The 17,484-nt window shown below is 44.5% G+C and overlaps 1 protein-coding gene across 1 annotated transcript; it reads left to right on the top strand.

Annotated features, from left to right (window-relative positions):
- The first annotated feature begins 6,518 nt into the window (after positions 1 to 6,518).
- Becn2 (beclin 2) lies at positions 6,519 to 7,775 on the top strand. Its single transcript, XM_034519886.1, has one exon. It carries the CDS (start codon positions 6,519 to 6,521, stop codon positions 7,773 to 7,775), a length of 1,257 nt encoding a protein of 418 aa, XP_034375777.1.
- Positions 7,776 to 17,484: the final 9,709 nt, after the last annotated feature.

The following is a 17,484-nucleotide window of genomic DNA, read 5'->3' on the forward strand; positions in this document are numbered from 1 at the left end:
CTTGTAGCTTATTTTGGAGCACATAAGAACAGGTGTGGGGATTGGGCTACACTGAGCAAGGGACATGAACAAGTTGATGGAATGGTGGTAAGGTTTGCTGCTCTTGTTTTGGACAGGGTCTCACTAATTTCTTCTTACCAACCTCTCAGACTTGCTGTGTGGTTCAGGCCCTTTCTGATCTTGCTCCTCTTTAGCGGTCTAATGAGCACTCCCTGCAAGTCTACCTGAGTCCTCTGGTAATAAGAAGGAAAGTTCTGGTTTTGTTTGTCCAGGTTTTTTATGTTATATATTTTTAATTTTATAAACCATTATTGAAAAAAACTGGATAAAAGTGTCACTTGTGGAGGAACAAGAAAAGGGCTGGAAATTCGTGTAGGTCAGAGTTTAAAAGTTAAGACACAGCCGGGTAAGTGGTTACCCTTTAATCCCAGCACTTGGGAGGCAGAGGCAGGCGGATTTCTGAGTTTGAGGCCAGCCTGGTCTACAGAGTGAGTTCCAGGACAGCTAGGGCTATACAGAGAAACCTGTCTCAAAAAACCAAGCCCCCCGCCCCCAAAAAAAAAAAAAAAAAAAAAATCAGACACTGGAGTGAAGACTCAAAATCAAGTCATGAGAGAAAGCATTGTGTGGCCAGTAGTATCTCTTCCCTTCTCCATTCTTAATTTTGAAGTTTCATTGAGCTATTGTATGAGTGGGCAGAAGAGGGTAGGCATGAGTGAGGCCAGGAGTTACTGGCTGGACTATATTCCAATGTGAGGATACACAGCCCTCATCCATCTTTATCCCAGGTGTCACTTGCAGTTTTGCCTTGGGTTTTGTTCATTTTCTCTCTCCCTTTCTCCATAGGAAGCTACAACTAATAAAGATAGAAAGAGAGTACCCAAAATCAATCCTTGGCATCTCTCACAGTGCTTGTGGTCATGCATGCAGCTCCTAAGTCTTTTGAGAATAACTATGGTCATGAATTAAAATAACTATCTCCATATATTCCGAGCCTGGTGGTGCATGCATTTAATCCCAGCAAACAGGAAGTAGAAGCAGGTGGATCTGAGTTGAGCTAGCCTAGTCTACAAAGCGAGTTTCAGGACAGCCAGAGCTAAACAGAGAAACCTTGTCTCCAAATCTCAGTAATGATAAATAATAATAAGCTTCATCTTGTCCTGCATAAACCAAACAGGTACACAACTGTACTCCTCGCCTGGGAGGGAGAGGCAGGAGTCATTTTTTAGCTACATGCTGAGTTTAAAGCCAGTTTTTGAGATCCCACCTATTGAGGGAGAATATGCTTTTTAAATGCATGACCAAAGGAGAGAAAGGCCTGCAGGGGTTGGATGGGGGGGGGGGGGGCTGTCTTTGCTGGGGTTCACTAATAAGGTTCTCTCATCAATTCCACACATCGGGTTTCCCAGGTGTCATTTGAACAAAGCTTCCAAGCTTTACCGAGGGACAATTCCCTGTGAACTGACCAGTTCCACGCTCAGCTACAATCACTAGAAGCTCGTAGTTTACAGATAACAGGTTCTGTGCTGGATATGGAGAGGATCAATATGGGGTATTGACCAGAGAAAACCACTCAGACAGGGTTTAAGCCAATAGAAAGTATTAGGCTGCCAGTGTCTACACTGGGGGTTCAGGATCACAAGGTAACACAGCCTTTTTGGGGGTGAGCAAAAACCATATACTGGGTGACATTCAATTAACAGGAACAGTTAGCCAGAAGCGGAAGTACAGAAGCCAAAAGCAAAGTTAGTAGATTTAGAGACTTTCTCAGAACTTTGATGAATTAAGCTTTTGTTTTAGTTTTGTCAGGTGGTGCTGTCTGTGTGATGAGTTTTATAACCTTAGTGGTACTTCATGAAGTCAGTTGTGCTAATGGGGAAGGAGGTTACTAAGGTCTGGGACCACATTAAAATCAAGGAGTCTGTCCCTTATTGCCTATCAGGTGCCTTCAACCTGTAGCCTTCTGGCTGCCTGTGACTAAGGATAACTATGAATGCAGCCCAATACAAAACTCTAAGCTTCTTGAATACTGTGAAATTTTCTTTTCTTTTCTTTTCTTTTTTTTAAGATTTTTTTATGCCGGGCAGTGGTGGCGCACACCTTTAATCCTAGTGCTTGGGAGGCAGAGGCAGGTGGATTTCTGAGTTCGAGGCCAGCCTGGTCTACAGACTGAGTTCCGGGACATCCAGGGCTATACATAGAAACTCTGTCTCAATTCCCTTCCCTCCCCCCCTCCCAAAAAAAAAGGTTTATTTTTATGAGTATACTGTCACTGTCTTCAGACACACCAGAAGAGGGCATCGGATCCCATTAAAGATGGTTGTGAGCCACCATGTGGTTGCTGGGAATTGAACTCAGGACCTCTGGAAGAACAGTTAGAGGTTTTCTTTGTGTTGCTTTTCCTGTAACTTTTTTGGGCAGTTTGTAGATAACAAATGACCTGTTACAATATCAAAAGGTTAGACATGCTTCCTTGAAAGGTGCTCAAGTTTTGTCAAAGATCAAACACTGGACTTGTGAGACGCCTCTGCAGATACTGACTCCTGCCATCGAGGCATTCTGGAAATCCACAGGCGGAGGAGAGAGTGAGTGAGTCCTGCAAGTTGCACTCTGACCTCCATACATGCACCATGGCATACAAGTGCGTACACATACCCACAAAAGAACTGAATGGAAGAAAAAAAATCAAATAGCTAAGTAGAAAAGCCAAGAGAGCTCAAGGCTCCAAGGCCCTATTTTGTACATCTAATCTGTTAGAGATGTGGCTGGCTAGATAAGAGCTACAGGTTTGGTCAGCCCCGGGGATACACCCTGAAGTCCCTTCCCAGGGTGATGGAAAGGGATAAGAACAAGGTCAGGCAGGCTATGGCTAGCAGCCCAGAGAGGAGGAAATGATCTAAACTGGGCAGTCTGTACTCTGCATTTGAGAGCTGCCCAGATTGTCCCCTCGGGCAATGACAGCCATTCAGAAGGGAAGCAACTTGTCAGCTGCAAGACCTTCCCTTTTGCTTGTTTGTTTTGAGGCCAAGTCTTTTGCATCCTAATCTGCCTGCTAAATTTCTGAGGATAACCTTGAACTTCTGATCCTTCTGTCTCCACCTCCTGAGAGCTAGTGTGACAAGCATGTTGCATCAATGCCTGGTTTCTGTGCTGCCGGGGACCAAACCCAGGCCTCCTGAATGTTAGACAAGCATGCCTCCTACTAACTGAGCTAACAATACACAACAATATCTCATAGAGACTTTGCAGGACATGAACAAAGACAGTGAAGGAGGGGCCACCCTGGGACTGGGACTAGTTATACACAGTCCTGCTCCAAATCCCAGTTATCTTAAAGCTAGGCAGGGAGAAAGAGAATGTAAGGACCTTCGGTAGCCAAGTATTTCCCAGCAATAAATGAGATCCATGAGAGTCAGTAACTGGCTTCCTCCAAGACAAACTGCAGATTCCTTCAAGACAATGGCAGATAATGCAGTTTTCATGCAGACTGCAGGAGCTTCCCTTGCCTGGCACCAGCCTGTAGCCAGAAAGTGGAAAGAGACATAATACACCTGAAGCCATGAGGAGAGAATAATAATGCTCCCTGGAATGAGATACTCACTTAGCTATTTGAGAAGCCTTCTTTCAGCACAGGTGCCTGCGGATGCTCACAGCTCGTCTGCACTTACAGAGCAACGTGTTTCTTTCCCTCGTCTCCTCCTTTGAATATACGAGTCTCTTTTCCCAGACACTCACCCATTCCTGCTTTCTCTCTGGACCCAGGTTGATCTTCATCTGGAATTGGAGGCGAGGTACCACACCTGGCAGTTTCTAAGCACCATTGTGTCTAGTTGAACACTGCCTGGTTGTCCACACTGCACTCTAAGATAGCTTGTGCTTCAGTCAATCCCAAACACAGAAGCTGAGCATCAAGTTCTTAAGTAAACTGTTAGTGAAACAAAATTAGCATCACAGGCTATCTGGATCCAAATACTGTATCACATCAGGAGGTACTAAAGATTGGCTATTTGTATTAGAATGGAGATGGAAGATTGCAGACGGGAAGACAAATTCTATGTTCTTCTCATTTCTCCTACCCCCAAACCTCACATGTCTAGCATGTATCTTTTGTTTGTTTGTTTGTTTGTTTTGTTTTGGGTTTTTTTTTTTTTTTTTTTTTGACAGGGTTTCTCTGTATAGCCCTGGCTGTCCTGGAACTCACTCTGAAGACCAGGCTGGCCTCAAACTCAGATATCCGCCTGCCTCTGCCTCCCAAGTGCTGGGATTAAAAGCATGCACCACCACTGTCAGGTGTCTATCATGTATCTTGACAGTTCAATTTTTTAAAAGCTTTCTTTTATGTGTATTGTTATTTTGCCTGTATGTGTGTCTGTGTGAGAATGTCAGGAAGTGGAGTTATAGACAATTATGAGCTGCCATATAGGTGCTGGGAATTGAACGCAGGTCCCTGGGTCACTGTCCAGTCCATGGAGGTCTCATTGGCTCCTCTCAGCCTCAGGATGTGGGGATGAGAAGGCAGGACTTTGGGGGTGGGGGTCCTACAGAAATGAGAAGGGGTTTCTTCTCCCAAGAGCTGCAGTCTAGATCCATTTACTCCTCCACTGAAGGAGGGCTGAACTGTCTTTCTCCCTGATCATTTTGTTCTGTCTCCTGATGAACTGTTCTCAAAAGACCCAAACTTAGTCAGACATGCTGCGATTGTTGTTAGTTTTAATGGAGGGTCAGTACACATGGCTGCGGTCCTCATCACTGAGTTTTCTTTATGTAATCACATAGGTCAGGGACTGTGATATTGAAAACATAGGGAAAGGAAGGGCAGGCTCTGTGGACATCCTGCCCATCTCTGAGAGCACAGGGGCTTCAAATGCCTTTGCAGCTGCTATTGCTAAATTCACAGCAAATGGTTGGTCCACGATGGTTTTAAGCCTTGTTTATAGCCAGGCTCGCTCTGGAATATTGACCCACTGGAGAAGAGGTTCTATAATTAGCTTAAAGAGGAGACTCCTTTTATTTATTACTTCAGAGATATTTTCAAGAGGTCATAAGGGTTAATAGAATTAAGAATTCTTGCCAGGCGGTGGTGGCGTACGCCTTTAATCCTAGCACTTGGGAGGCAGAGGCAGGTGGATCTCTGAGTTCAAGGCCCGCCTGGTCTACAGAGTGAGTTCCAGGACAGCCAAAGCTACTTAGTAATTAATTCATTAATTTTGAGTCCACTCTCAACATGTAGCCCAGGCTGGCCTTAAGTTCTCAGTCTTCCCACCTCAGCCTCTGAAGTCTGGGATTACAGTGTTGACTGACGTTTTAGTCCGTGGCTGAGATGATGGTAAAAAATGTACATCGCCAGACTATTTTTATTTCATGAATTGAATAAGAATATTTCCCACGAATGCCTGTTATATCGTTGTGTGATAGAGGATGCCAAGTGCATTGTGAAAGCAGTCTGATTTTATAGGTCAGAGAAGGCATCCTAGACGAGATGCCTCTATGGGGAAAGGTCCTTGCTTCCCAGCTGATGCCCTGAGTTCAATCCCTGGAAGATAACTAACTCCTGAGAGATGTCTTCTGACCTCCACATGACAGTAGTACGTGGATGCTTCCTCCACAATAAATATGGTTTAATAACATGATTTTAAAAGGGAGTGGAGAGCAATGTAAGCGGTGGGAAGTATGAATCACTAACAAACTAAAATCATGTCCTGTGGAGAGACAGGAGAAGAGAGAGGCTGGAAAGCAGGCGGATCTTGGAGTTGGGTTGATATGAATGGGATTCTTGTTAAGTTTATATTTTGAGATAGGGCCACTTAGAACCCAGGCTGGCCTTGAACTCCTGATTCTTCTGCTTCTGCCCTCCAAGTGCTAAGATTAAAGGTATGTGTCTTTTTTTTTTTTTTTTTATTATTTCTGAGAGAGTCTTGCTATACCCAGATAGTCTGGTACTCACTATGTAACTAGAGCTAGTGACAATCCTAGGATCACAGGCATGTGTCAGTAGACCTGGACTTTTCTTTTTCTTTCAAGGCAGGGTCTCAGTATGTACTCCAGGTTGTCCTGGTACTGTGTAGTTTAGACAGATGACAAATTCAACATTCAGTGGGTGTGGTGATACACATCTTAAATCCTACCACCTGGGAGGCAGAGGCAAGTGAAGGTCAGGGAGGAGTTCAGGTTATCTCTACAGTCAAACTCCACCTCAAATATACATAAATAAACAAATTTAAGATCTTGCCTCTATATCTTGAATGTTAGAATTACAAGCACGTGCCATTATACCCAGCTTAGACTTTTTCTAAAGATGATGTTAATGCAGTAAGTGTTTTAAGGTTATAAATCGTTTAAGGTGTGCCTTGAAAACTTTCAAGGAGAAAAACAAGATAAGCAGCATTTCCCTTTTCAGAGACTTGCCTGAAGGATGCTACAGGTCAACTGGTAGCCCAATAGGGGGTTGTGAAGGGAGGGAAGGTCCATTTCCAAATGTGCTAGAAACTTTGACTCTGGTGGGAGTGCAGAGCTCCAGGATGTCTCCTGCCCTCTTCCTGTGCCAGAGCTGCAACGAGCCTCTGAAACTCTTACAGCAGCAAGGGGCACCCTTGGAAGTCCAGCGCCATGCCAACCCCCCAACAAAGATGCCAGTTGCTGGGGAGTCCCAGGTCAGGACCTCCAGCAGACCCTACTCTAACTGTGGCAAGATGCCTCAGGGAAGTGTCTGCTGCACCTTTACTCTGCTTGGTGAGACTTCCTCCATGAGAACTTTGGACACTATCCAAAATACTACCTTAGAGACCTTCGAAATACTCTCTGACCAAAAGGTGGTGGACCACCCACTGTGTGTGGACTGTACCGACAATCTTCTGATGCAACTAGATGACCAGCTCACTCGCGTTGCATCTGAGAACCAGAGCTACAGAAGTTTCCTGGAGAAAGAGTTGCTGGTGAGTGAGGAAGAGAAGGAGGCGCTACACGCGGAGCTTTGTGCTGAACTGTCCAGTCTGGAGCAGGAGGAAGCAAGGCTGACTCAGGAGCTAGAGGACCTAGACGGCCACCATGCAAGGGTAGCTGCCGAACTCAGAGCAGTCCAGGCTGAGAGCAAGGAGCTGTATCAACAGAATAAACAGCACAGGGCCGACTATTCTGCTTTGAAGATGGAACAGCTGGAGCTGATGGACCAGCTGAGCAGTGTGGAGAACCAGCTGGAGTATGCCCTGAGTCAGCTGTGCCACTTAAGGGAGACCAACATCTTCAACGCCACATTTACGATTTTAGATGAGGGTCCCTTGGGCGTTATCAACAATTTCAGGATGGGCTGCCTCCCCGGGGTCCGGGTGGGATGGACTGAGATCAATGCTGCCTGGGGACAGACAGTCTTACTGCTCTTCAGCTTGTCCAAGATAGCTGGGCTGCAATTCCAGAGGTATCAACTGGTTCCCTTTGGGGACCACTCCTATCTCAAATCCTTGACTGGTGACGAGGTGCTGCCGTTGTTCTCCGATGGGAGCCACAGCGTCTTTTTGAATAACAAGTTTGACTGTGCGATGAAGGCCTTCCTGGACTGTCTGCAGCAGTTTGTGAAGGAGATCGAGAAGGATGAGAGATGCCCCTGCCTGCCCTATAGCATCCATGTGAAGGAAGGGGTGATGGAGGATGCCTGGGACAGTGGGGAGTGCTGTTCCATCAGGACCCATCTGAACACGGAGGAGGAGTGGTCGAGGGCTCTGAAGTTCATGCTCACTGATCTAAAGCTGATCCTTGCTTGGGCTTCCTTAAGGTACTGTTAGAATTAACGTATTTTCGAAAATACTATACAAATAAGGTGGTATGACTCAAGAATGCTTGTTTGTGATTAAAAGATACCATTTTGTCTTTTTTTATTTGTTTTTGTTTTTTGAAACAGGTTTTCTCTGTGTAGTCCTGGCTGTCCTGGAACTCACTCTGTAGACCAGGCTGGCCTCGAACTCAGAAATCCGCCTGCCTCTGCCTCCCAAGTGCTGGGATTAAAGGCGTATGCCACCACCTCCTGGCGTCTTTTTTTTTGGTTTTTTTTTTTTTTTTTGTCCTTTTTGAGATGGGTTTTCCACGAAGCCTTAGGCGCCTGAGTGCTCGAATTGTATGAACCAGCCGAGAATGAGTTTTAAAATATTGCCTCAGTCATCATTGAGCCCTGGCACCAATTACGTGTATTTGCTCAGGGTGACCCAGATGTCACTGCTGCTGTCCTTATACTCACATCTCTCTCCCTTGTATCTTTTTCTCTTGTTCCTCTACACCCAGTTATTCAAGATGATGGGAGAATGAACAAGACACAAGACACCCCTGCATTCAACAATGATAAAGAGGAGGAGGACCTGCCAGGAGCTCTCGGGAAACAGCTGAGGTCTGAACTTCCTGAAGAATACTGTGGCGGTTCCACTGTGTGCAGAGGAGTTTGGGGGCGGGCAGCGGTCATGGAGTTCGACTGTTCGGGGACTGAGTCTTTGTTGTTGTATAAGTCTTTCCTTTTTATCTCTAAGATTGTTTCAATAAATGTCATTTTTTTAAAGATTAAAAATGAAAAGTGTGACTATGTGTATGAGAGTGTGTGTGAGGGGGGGGGGGGAGAGGTCTTTAAGCTGAAACCCTGCTGGCATTCGCTATTTCCTTGCTGCTTGATCCTCTATTATGCTGGAATTTATGTGCCTCTACTACTGAGAGGTATCTTTTAATTAGGCTATGTCAAATGATGGTTTCACTGGGGCCATTCGTTCCCACAACAAAGTAATTTTCCCAAGTTGGACATAGGAGTGAGAAGTTCAGAGAAAGCTCTGAGATGGAAAAGGACTCGTTTCCAGGGAGACATTCTGTCCCTTTCTGGTCATCTGTTAAGTTTACTACTCACTCTGAAGCATTATTGATGATTACTAATCAAACATACAGTAAAGTATTCATCACTTCTTTTCAGGTTTTCATGACTACATCTTGCAAATGAAATTAACATATCTGAAAATCAGAGAAATCATTATTACTATATTTTATAAAACAGGACCTCTCTATATAGCCCCAGTGGTCCTGGAATTCACTATGTAGACCAGGCTGGCCTCAAATTCATAGAGATTCACCTGCCTCTGCCTCTCTAGTGCTAGAATTAAAGGTATGCACCATCATGTCTAGCTGCTTCTTCTTCTTCTTTTTTTTTTTTTTTTTTGATTCAGACTTTCTCAAATGTATTAATGACTGACGTGGTGGTGCATGGCTTTAATCTCAGCACTCAGAAAGCAGGTCTTTGTGAGTTCAAGACCAGTTTGGGTTATATAGTTTGTTCCAGGCCAGCCCGGTCAGAGCTACATAGTTTCTGTATTAAAAAAGAAAAAGAAAGAAAGGAAAACCAATGTGATAGCACAGAACGGGAAGATCTGCTGAAATTCCAGCTCTCTGTTTTGAGACAGGGTCTCACGCTCCAACTGTTGCTCCAACTGGCCTAGGTAGAACTCACTATGTATCTCAGGTCTGGAATTTCCCGATACTCCTGCCTTAGTATCTCCTCAAAGATTACAGGCCAACCCCTGCTCCAAACTCAAGAGACATTCTATTCTGTTTTAGTGTTTCATCAGCTGGTGGTTGCACACTCCTTGCTAGGCACTCAGGAAAGAATTCATAACTAATCTTTCAGCAAAAGCATCCTGTAAAGATAAAATTGCATCCATATTTGGGAAAGTACTTATTTCAGCAGCCAGAGGTTCTCTGCTTTCATCCTTACCCTCATCTCGCTTATTGTAGTCTTAAACCCTCACTTCCCCAACCTGTGCCCTTCATCAGCGAGCACCCCTTCATACGAAGGAAACCAGAGATGCTGGTTACCTTAGCATGCTGTATCTGGAGCCGGCAAGAACACCTTGCTCCTCAGTTTTTCCGAGGATCCGCAAGCATTCTGAAGAAGATGCATTTACTTTTCTGTTTATTCCTGTTTTATTTAGGGTTACTATTTGCTATGGTGAAACACCATATAGTGGCAAAAAGAACAAGTTGGGGAGGAAAGGATATTTTTGGCTTACACTTCCACATCACTATTCATCATCTGAAGGAAGTCAGGTCAGGAACCTGGAGGCAGGAGCTACTGTAGAAGCCATTGAGAAGCCAAACTGCTTACTAGCTTGCTTCGTGTGGCTTACTCAGTTAGCTTATAGAATCCAGGACCTCCAGGCCAAGGGTGGCACACCCTTAATGGGTTCACTAACTAAAAATGCTCTACAGAGTTGTCCACAGCCCCATCTTTTGTAGGAATTTTCTCAGTTAAGGCTCTTTCCTCTCTGGTTCTAGCTTGTGTAAAGTTGAACTAGTCATCACCATCAACATTTATATGTAATATTCCACTTAGCTAGAGATAATCTTTATGGCATTTATACACATATCCAACAATTTTTTAAATTGAGGGTTCAAATGGTCGCTACTGTCCTCTAGTGGTACTTGTCAGCTCCGAACTGACAAGTTCTGAACTGGTTGGCAGAGGGAGCTAGATGCTCTTACCGTTTGTGAAAACAATCAATACAAGGGAAGGAGTAACTTTGAGTCAAAGGGTGCAGGTCTCAAGTAGCCTGCTCAGAAGATTTTCCTGCTTTGAAACCTAGATAGAATTTTTTAAATTAGTATATGGATAAAATTACATAGAATAAATAATCTATTAGACTTGCAGCAAAGACCCTTTTGGACCCAGGACCATTTGACGCCAAAACCCTTGCTCTCCCCAGGGTAGCATGCTGAAGGTATGTGTTCCATACTTTGATTGGAACTCGAGATGGATCAAGATACACAGAGACAAACCATCCTGGCAATTCTTTCTCAAAAAATGCCAGGAACTGCCAACTTTAAAGGGCATACAAACCATCTGAAAATCTTGAGAAACTGGGGATTTTGGAAGCAGTTCTAAGAAAGAGACTAGAGTATTCTACATCTTGTCAGACTCTGAGGTGATGCTGATGCTGCCAGCTTGCTGATGGAACTTGTAGTCTTGAGTGGACTCTAGACCAGTGTTTCTTCCGAGTGTTCTTCCCTCAGAGCACACTTGACAGTGTTGGGAGACAGTTTAGATATCACTGTAGGAACAGTCCAGGGATGCTGTAGAACATTTCACCAGGAAGAATATTTGCCTAGATGTCTAATATATGAAAACTTGGAATTTTTGTCCCAGACTGGGTATAACCCAAGTCTGACTTCTGTGAGTTCAGCTATAACCTCAAAGCAACTTTGGATACAAGTGTCACTTGTTTTTCCCAACATTGAAAGAAAAGAATACGGGGAGTGAGGAGTGTGTGTGTTTGTGTGTGTGTGTGGGGGTAATGACCAGAAGGGGACTTCTCCTTCTCAAGAGAAGGAGAAAGTGGAATGGGGAGAGGACTAAAGTGAGGGGGAACTGGAAGGAGAGGAAGGGCTGATTTGGTGTTGTAAAGTGAATACATTTAATTTAAAAAAGAAAGAAAACAATACATTTAGAAACATTCTGTACATATTTTAGGAGCAAAGAAAGATGAGGAGATTCGGGTTCCGAGGCCATTTTGTGATAGCAAGATCACAACTAAGAATGCTTTTTGACCCAAGAAGTGTTGTGTTCTTCATGTATGCCTCTGTTAAGCTGCAGGAAAAGTCTTGCAGAACAAAATCTATAAAGAGGCTAGATCAGATGGCCTACTACCTAAGTTGTTCTCAGTCTTCTTGGGTGCCCTGATAAACTTCCTAAAACAGATCTGCTCCGTGATCTTAAGGGGGTTTTCTTGGTATTAGCATGGTACTGAAATAGACTCACAGACTCAGTGAATCCGAACGTTCATGGAGAGATCAGTCAGTAAATGTACACTGACAATTGCTTGTGCATTTGGAAAATCTCAGGACCTGGACACGCTCTTTTGTTACTCAAATATATTATGGTTCCTTCAAAAACTCATGACTACAGAATGGATACCCATTTGTTTTCTATAAGTCAGAACTGGGAGAGTCTACTTAGAAACACGACCCTCAGAAGCTCCAAAATGAAGATCAGAAGAGAACCTAGAAGGAAAAACTGATCTTCTGGTCAGAGGGAATTGTGGACTTAGCTTTAAGACACATGGCTTATAATGAAGGAATTACTTAGCTAAAAACTAACAATCATAAACTTAAATGCAAAGTGATACAATCCATGTATCACTTTGACTACAAATTGCCAATTAGTTTCAATTATGTGAGTGGGTGCTAAGAAAAGAAAGACTGGCCAGGCAGTGGTGGCACACACCTTTAATCCCAGCACTTGGGAGGCAGAGGCAGGTGGATTTCTGAGTTCAAGGCTAGCCTGGTCTACTGAGTGAGTTCCAGGACAGCCAGGACTACACAGAGAAACCCTGTCTTGAAAAACAAAAACAAAAACAAAAAAAAAAAAAAAAAAAAAAAAAAAAAAGAAAGAAAAGAAAGAAAGAAAGAAAGAAAGAAAGAAAGAAAGAAAAAACAGAAAAAAAAAAAAGAAAAAAGAAAGACTGTATCCAAACTAAAAGTGGTCTGAAACTGTCTCCTACAGACAGGCTGGCTACTATTGTCTTGGCTTCCTGATCACATGTTCTCCAGCTGTTGCTTTAAAGGACTTGGAATCTGGCCACTGTGCTCTGAGAGGCCGCTTGGAGTCACTCCAGCCCTCAGTCCCGCTGGGCTCAGGCTTGAGTCTGAAAAGCCTCCAGATGGTTGCTCCTGTCAGTCCTAAGTCAGTACTAAGTCTTCTGTGTCTTCATGGCCAAGTTCCTGTACACACATGAACAGAGTCTAGCTTTGTCTGCACGTGGAGACATGCACATGACACAAAAGCTCACTCTAGCCCCTTCGCCCACAGGCTCTGAGTTGTATGCAACAATAGTTACTTTTTGCTTTGTATACTAAGGTTCACTTAGTAATGAACAATGCCAACCCCAACAGAGGGTTTCAAACCATCCTTACAATCACCAGCCAAGGAAGTTATGATGTGAGAGGAATCTCCATTAGTGAGTCTTTGAGGCAAAAGCTCACTCAATCCAGACCCTGTATTTGCAGTGGGACAACACAATTTTAAAAGCTGGAATCCCAGGAAAGCCAGAGAAGTGGAGAAGGTTGGCCTCAAGAGGGTCAGACAGAGCTGTCCAGAGGCAGTTATGAGCCTGTGAAGAACTCCAGTCTGCTAAGTTTAGAGTCAATTCGAGGACAATAGTCACTGGATCAGAGAACAGCAGCAAGATGTATTTGGACAATTAGTCTGGCATATGTCAAGGATGCTTGAAAGAGAAGCATGGAGAAGCTGCCTAGATCTGGTACATCAGAGAGGGCAAGGACCATACCCATCACTTTCCTGTCTTGACGAAGAACAACCTTAGGGAGAAAGTTTGTTTTACAGTTCTAGAGGGGTAGGGTCTGTCATGGGGAAGGGTAGCGTCTATCATCGTGGAAGATGTGGCAACAGGCAGTGCTCATGAAGCAGGGAGCTGGCTGATCACGAAGAAAGAAGAGTGAGAACAGAAAGTACAGCCAGGCTATAAAACCTCGAAGCTTGCCCCTAGTGATGCTCTTCCTCCAGTGAGGCTCACCCCCTAAAGCAGCGGTTCTCAACTTGGGGGTCATATATATCAGATATCCTGCATATCAGATACTATGATTCATAACAGGAGCAAAGCTACAGTTGTGAAATAGCAACAAAATAATTTTATGATTGGTGGCGAGCACCACAAGTTGAGGAACTGGATTAAAGAATCACAGCGGCAGGAAGGTTGACAGTCACTGCCCTAAAGGTTTCTTAACTAACTGGGAGCAAATATTCAAATACCTGGGCCTGGAATGGGCATGTCTTATTCAAACTACCATAGCTATCCATCACCAGGAGAGATCCCTATAGCAGGAGACCTAGGAAGCAAATGAGGATATGCACCAGGCCCAGCACCACTGAGAAACCAAGAAACCATAGGGAAAGTACAGCTTCTCTAAGACTCAACTGCTTCACAAAGATTTGTCTACCACCAGCCCCTCTTGAGCATTCTGCTTCTTGAGAGACGGCCTCCTCTGAGTCTTGATGATGGATTCCACCTGCACTTTACCCTGGATTTTCTTTTTTATTGTTCTTATATTTGATGATCATTTTTTTTTTTTTGTCCTGGGTAGTTTTATGTCAATTCGACACAAGCTAGAGTTATCTTAAAGGAAGAAACCTCATTTGAGAAAATACCTTCGCCGGGCGGTGGTGGGGCATGCCTTTAATCCCAGCACTTGGGAGGCAGAGGCAGGCAGATTTCTGAGTTCGAGGCCAGCCTGGTCTACAGAATGAGTTTCAGGACAGCCAGGGCTACAGAGAAACCCTGTCTCAAAAAACAAAAACAAACAAACAAACAAAAATACCTTCATGAGATCCAGCTATAAGACATTTTCTTAATTAGTGGTTAATGAGGGAGTGCTCAGGGGATTGAGGATGGTGCCTTTCCTGAGCTGGCAGTCCTGGGTTTTACAGAAAGGCTGAGTATGCCATAAGGAGCAAGCCTCTAAGCAGCGCCCCTCCAAGGCTTCTGCCTCGGCTCTGACCTCCAGGTTCCTGTTCTGCTTGAGTTCATGTCTTGACTTTCTTTGGTGATGAACAGCAATGTGGAAGTGTAAGCCTAACAAACTTTTTCCTCCTCATGTTTTTGGTCATGGTGCTTCATCACAGCAATAGAAGCCAAACCGTAAGACAATTTTCCTGCTTTGCTAATATTAATGTTAACGTTATAAGGCCCGAGGCCCTTATCTATCATTACATTTTTATTTGATTTTTTTTTTTTTTTTTTTGGTTTTTTGAGACAGGTTTTCTCTGTGTAGTCCTGGCTGTCCTGGAACTCACTCTGTAGACCAGGCTGGCCTCTAACTCAGAAATCCGCCTGCCTCTGCCTCCCAAGTGCTGGGATTAAAGGCGTATGCCACCACTGCCCGGCTGATTATTTTTTTAAATTGGTGGTCTTGTTTTCTTTTCTTTCCCCTGTTGTCTATTTTGTTAACGTTTTTCAGTGCCCCAAAGCGTCATTAGCACTAGATGTGAAATCCCATGATATGTATGATGACTCTGATTTTTAGTCCTTAAACCACCCTGCATTTCCTTCCACCATTTGCCACCTAATTCGCTAGTGCTCCCCTCAGTGCAGCCGGGACCTCAGTTGAAACCACTGCCATTATTTTCTCTAATTAGTTTATCATTTCTAGGTCATCAGATGACATTCAGAGAGCTTTAGCTTACACACTGGGATGGCCGATTCACTTTAGTATTTAGTTCTCCTGGGGTGGAGAAAAGGCACCTGTATCTTAGAGAGTTAAAGTATTTTGGTCAGCATCACACAGATGGTGAGATTTCAGCCCATGACCAGATGCTACCAAACCCTTTCAAAACGTAATTGTAGAATTTTACACTAGCTTTAAGTGATGCCAGGATGGTCATTGGGAAACGACTTCCTGCAGCATTCTTATTGGCAGAGCCGGGATTACAAGGTCACATGCACAGAAACCTCTTCCTTTGCTGACAAGGTCCCTGACTTTGGTCCTACTATGTGTCCGATAGCCCCCTAAGTTGGTCCTACTATGTGCCTGATAGCCCCCTAAGTACACACAGCCCAAATGAAGACGCTTCTTTTATTACACCCCTTGTCGGGGATAAGGCTGAGTGGTTCAGATTGGGGCTGAGCAAGCTCTTTCCAGAGTCTCTACTGCCAGGGGACATGAGCTATGGATTGGCTTCACAAATCCCACATCCACAGCCAGAGAATTTGGCTCCCCTTCTCCCTGACTCAGCTGTGCAGCTGTTGGTTCTTGACTCCAATCCCTACCACCCTGGGTGGAAAATGATATACTAACAAAAGGAAGCATCCCATGCTTTACTAATCCTTCAGATGCAGATGGAACTGAAAGAAAGGAGGGAGAGGGAGAGAGAGAGAGAGAGAGAGAGAGAGAGAGAGAGAGAGAGAGAGAAAGAGAGAGGAGGAGAGGAGAGAAGAAGAAGAAGAGGAGGAGGAGGAGGAGGAAGAGGAGGAAGAGGAGGAAGAGGAAGAGGAAGAAGAGGAAGAGGAGGAGGAGGAGGAGGAAGAAGAGGAAGAGGAAGAGGAGGAGGAGGTCTTTCTGGAAGCAACCAGAAAAGGAGAATTAAGCCTGTTTTTCTGAAAACTGGAGGGATTTCCTGCTATAGTCAGGGTCTACATAACCCTGAAGGACACTGGAAATGCACTTGTTTTGTAAGAGGAAAATTATTTTAGCAACCTATAGTGGTGGGTGTCTTTTCTCTCTACCTCTAAGTGCTGGGATTCTGTGCATGTACCATCACACCTGCCTTCTAAACTATTGGCTGCCTACCTGTGGTCGATGGCCTCAGAGATTCTGGGAAGAGGACAAAGGAAGAAACATGCACATGTTCTCTGACTTCAGACAGAGATGGCCAAGGGAGTCCACAGCAGTGCCAGCCATGAAAGGAGTTGTGTAGGTGCTGGGGAAGGATTTGCTAGGAACTATAATTCCTTAGACATAGAGGAAAGTGGGAGAAAGTTTCAGGGGGCATGGGATGTGAACTTGTTAACCAGGCAAAACAAGGCAGAGATGGGGCTGGAAATATGAGGAAGGGGTGAGACTGAGGCGGAGGGAAGAAAGAACCCTGTTCCCTCATTTCCTTCATAATGTTCCCACAGTGTCTAATATTTTACTCTAGGTCACTGCCTTCTTAGGCCAAAGTTTCATTTTTTCTTCCCTCACCCACTCCAGTGTTCTGCCTCCTGTGGACACTATGTGTTTAAGCAATCAATCGCTACAAGGCAGTGTAGTTGAGAGTTCCAAATGCCCCAGGAGAACCTCATGCAAAAGGGGATGAAGGGTTCTAGTGAATCCCATCGTTCTAAGGGTGAGTCCACGGGAGCCATTGGAACCTCCCGGTTCAGGTTCAAGTACAATGGGTTAAATTTGTACCTTGAAAATAACCTGCTCAGATGGGAATGGGGCATGTAGACAGGAGGCAGAACACTGGAGTGGGTGAGGGAAGAAAAAATGAAAGTTTGGCCTAAGAAGGCAGTGACCTAGAGTGAAATATTAGACACTGTGGGAACATTATGAAGGAAATGAGGGAACAGGGTAACATTGACAGCTGAGAGCAGATAGAAAGCCGCATGTCCATAATCAGTGGGTTTATGGCTGCAGCTGCAGGAGCAGTGTTAAATTGCCTGGAAAACTGGGCTAGTGTCAAGTTGATGATGGGCATCAGTCATGGTTAGATTGGAGTGCCTTTGAGACGTGGGACTGCAGCTGATGAAGGGTCAGGTGACAGTTATGGAGTTAAGTGTCTACAATCAAGTGAGCTGTAGCCATGGTAGAATTTGCGTGGCTACATAGAAAACAGAGTGAGAAGAGTCCTGGGCTGACCTACTCTGCCATGTTGACCTTGCAAACTGAACATTGCACATGGGTCTGCATTACCATGCAGAAGTCTGAAGATCCAATGCAATTAAGGAATGGCTTCTTAGCCTCTCTTAATTCATT

The sequence above is a fragment of the Arvicanthis niloticus genome, chromosome 16 (genome assembly GCF_011762505.2).
Source record: "Arvicanthis niloticus isolate mArvNil1 chromosome 16, mArvNil1.pat.X, whole genome shotgun sequence".
Lineage (NCBI taxonomy): Eukaryota > Metazoa > Chordata > Mammalia > Rodentia > Muridae > Arvicanthis > Arvicanthis niloticus.

What these genes read in the sequence shown, in the direction of transcription:
- Becn2 (XM_034519886.1), top strand. Translation starts at nt 6,519, where the DNA reads ATGTCTCCTGCCCTCTTCCTGTGCCAGAGCTGCAACGAGCCTCTGAAA.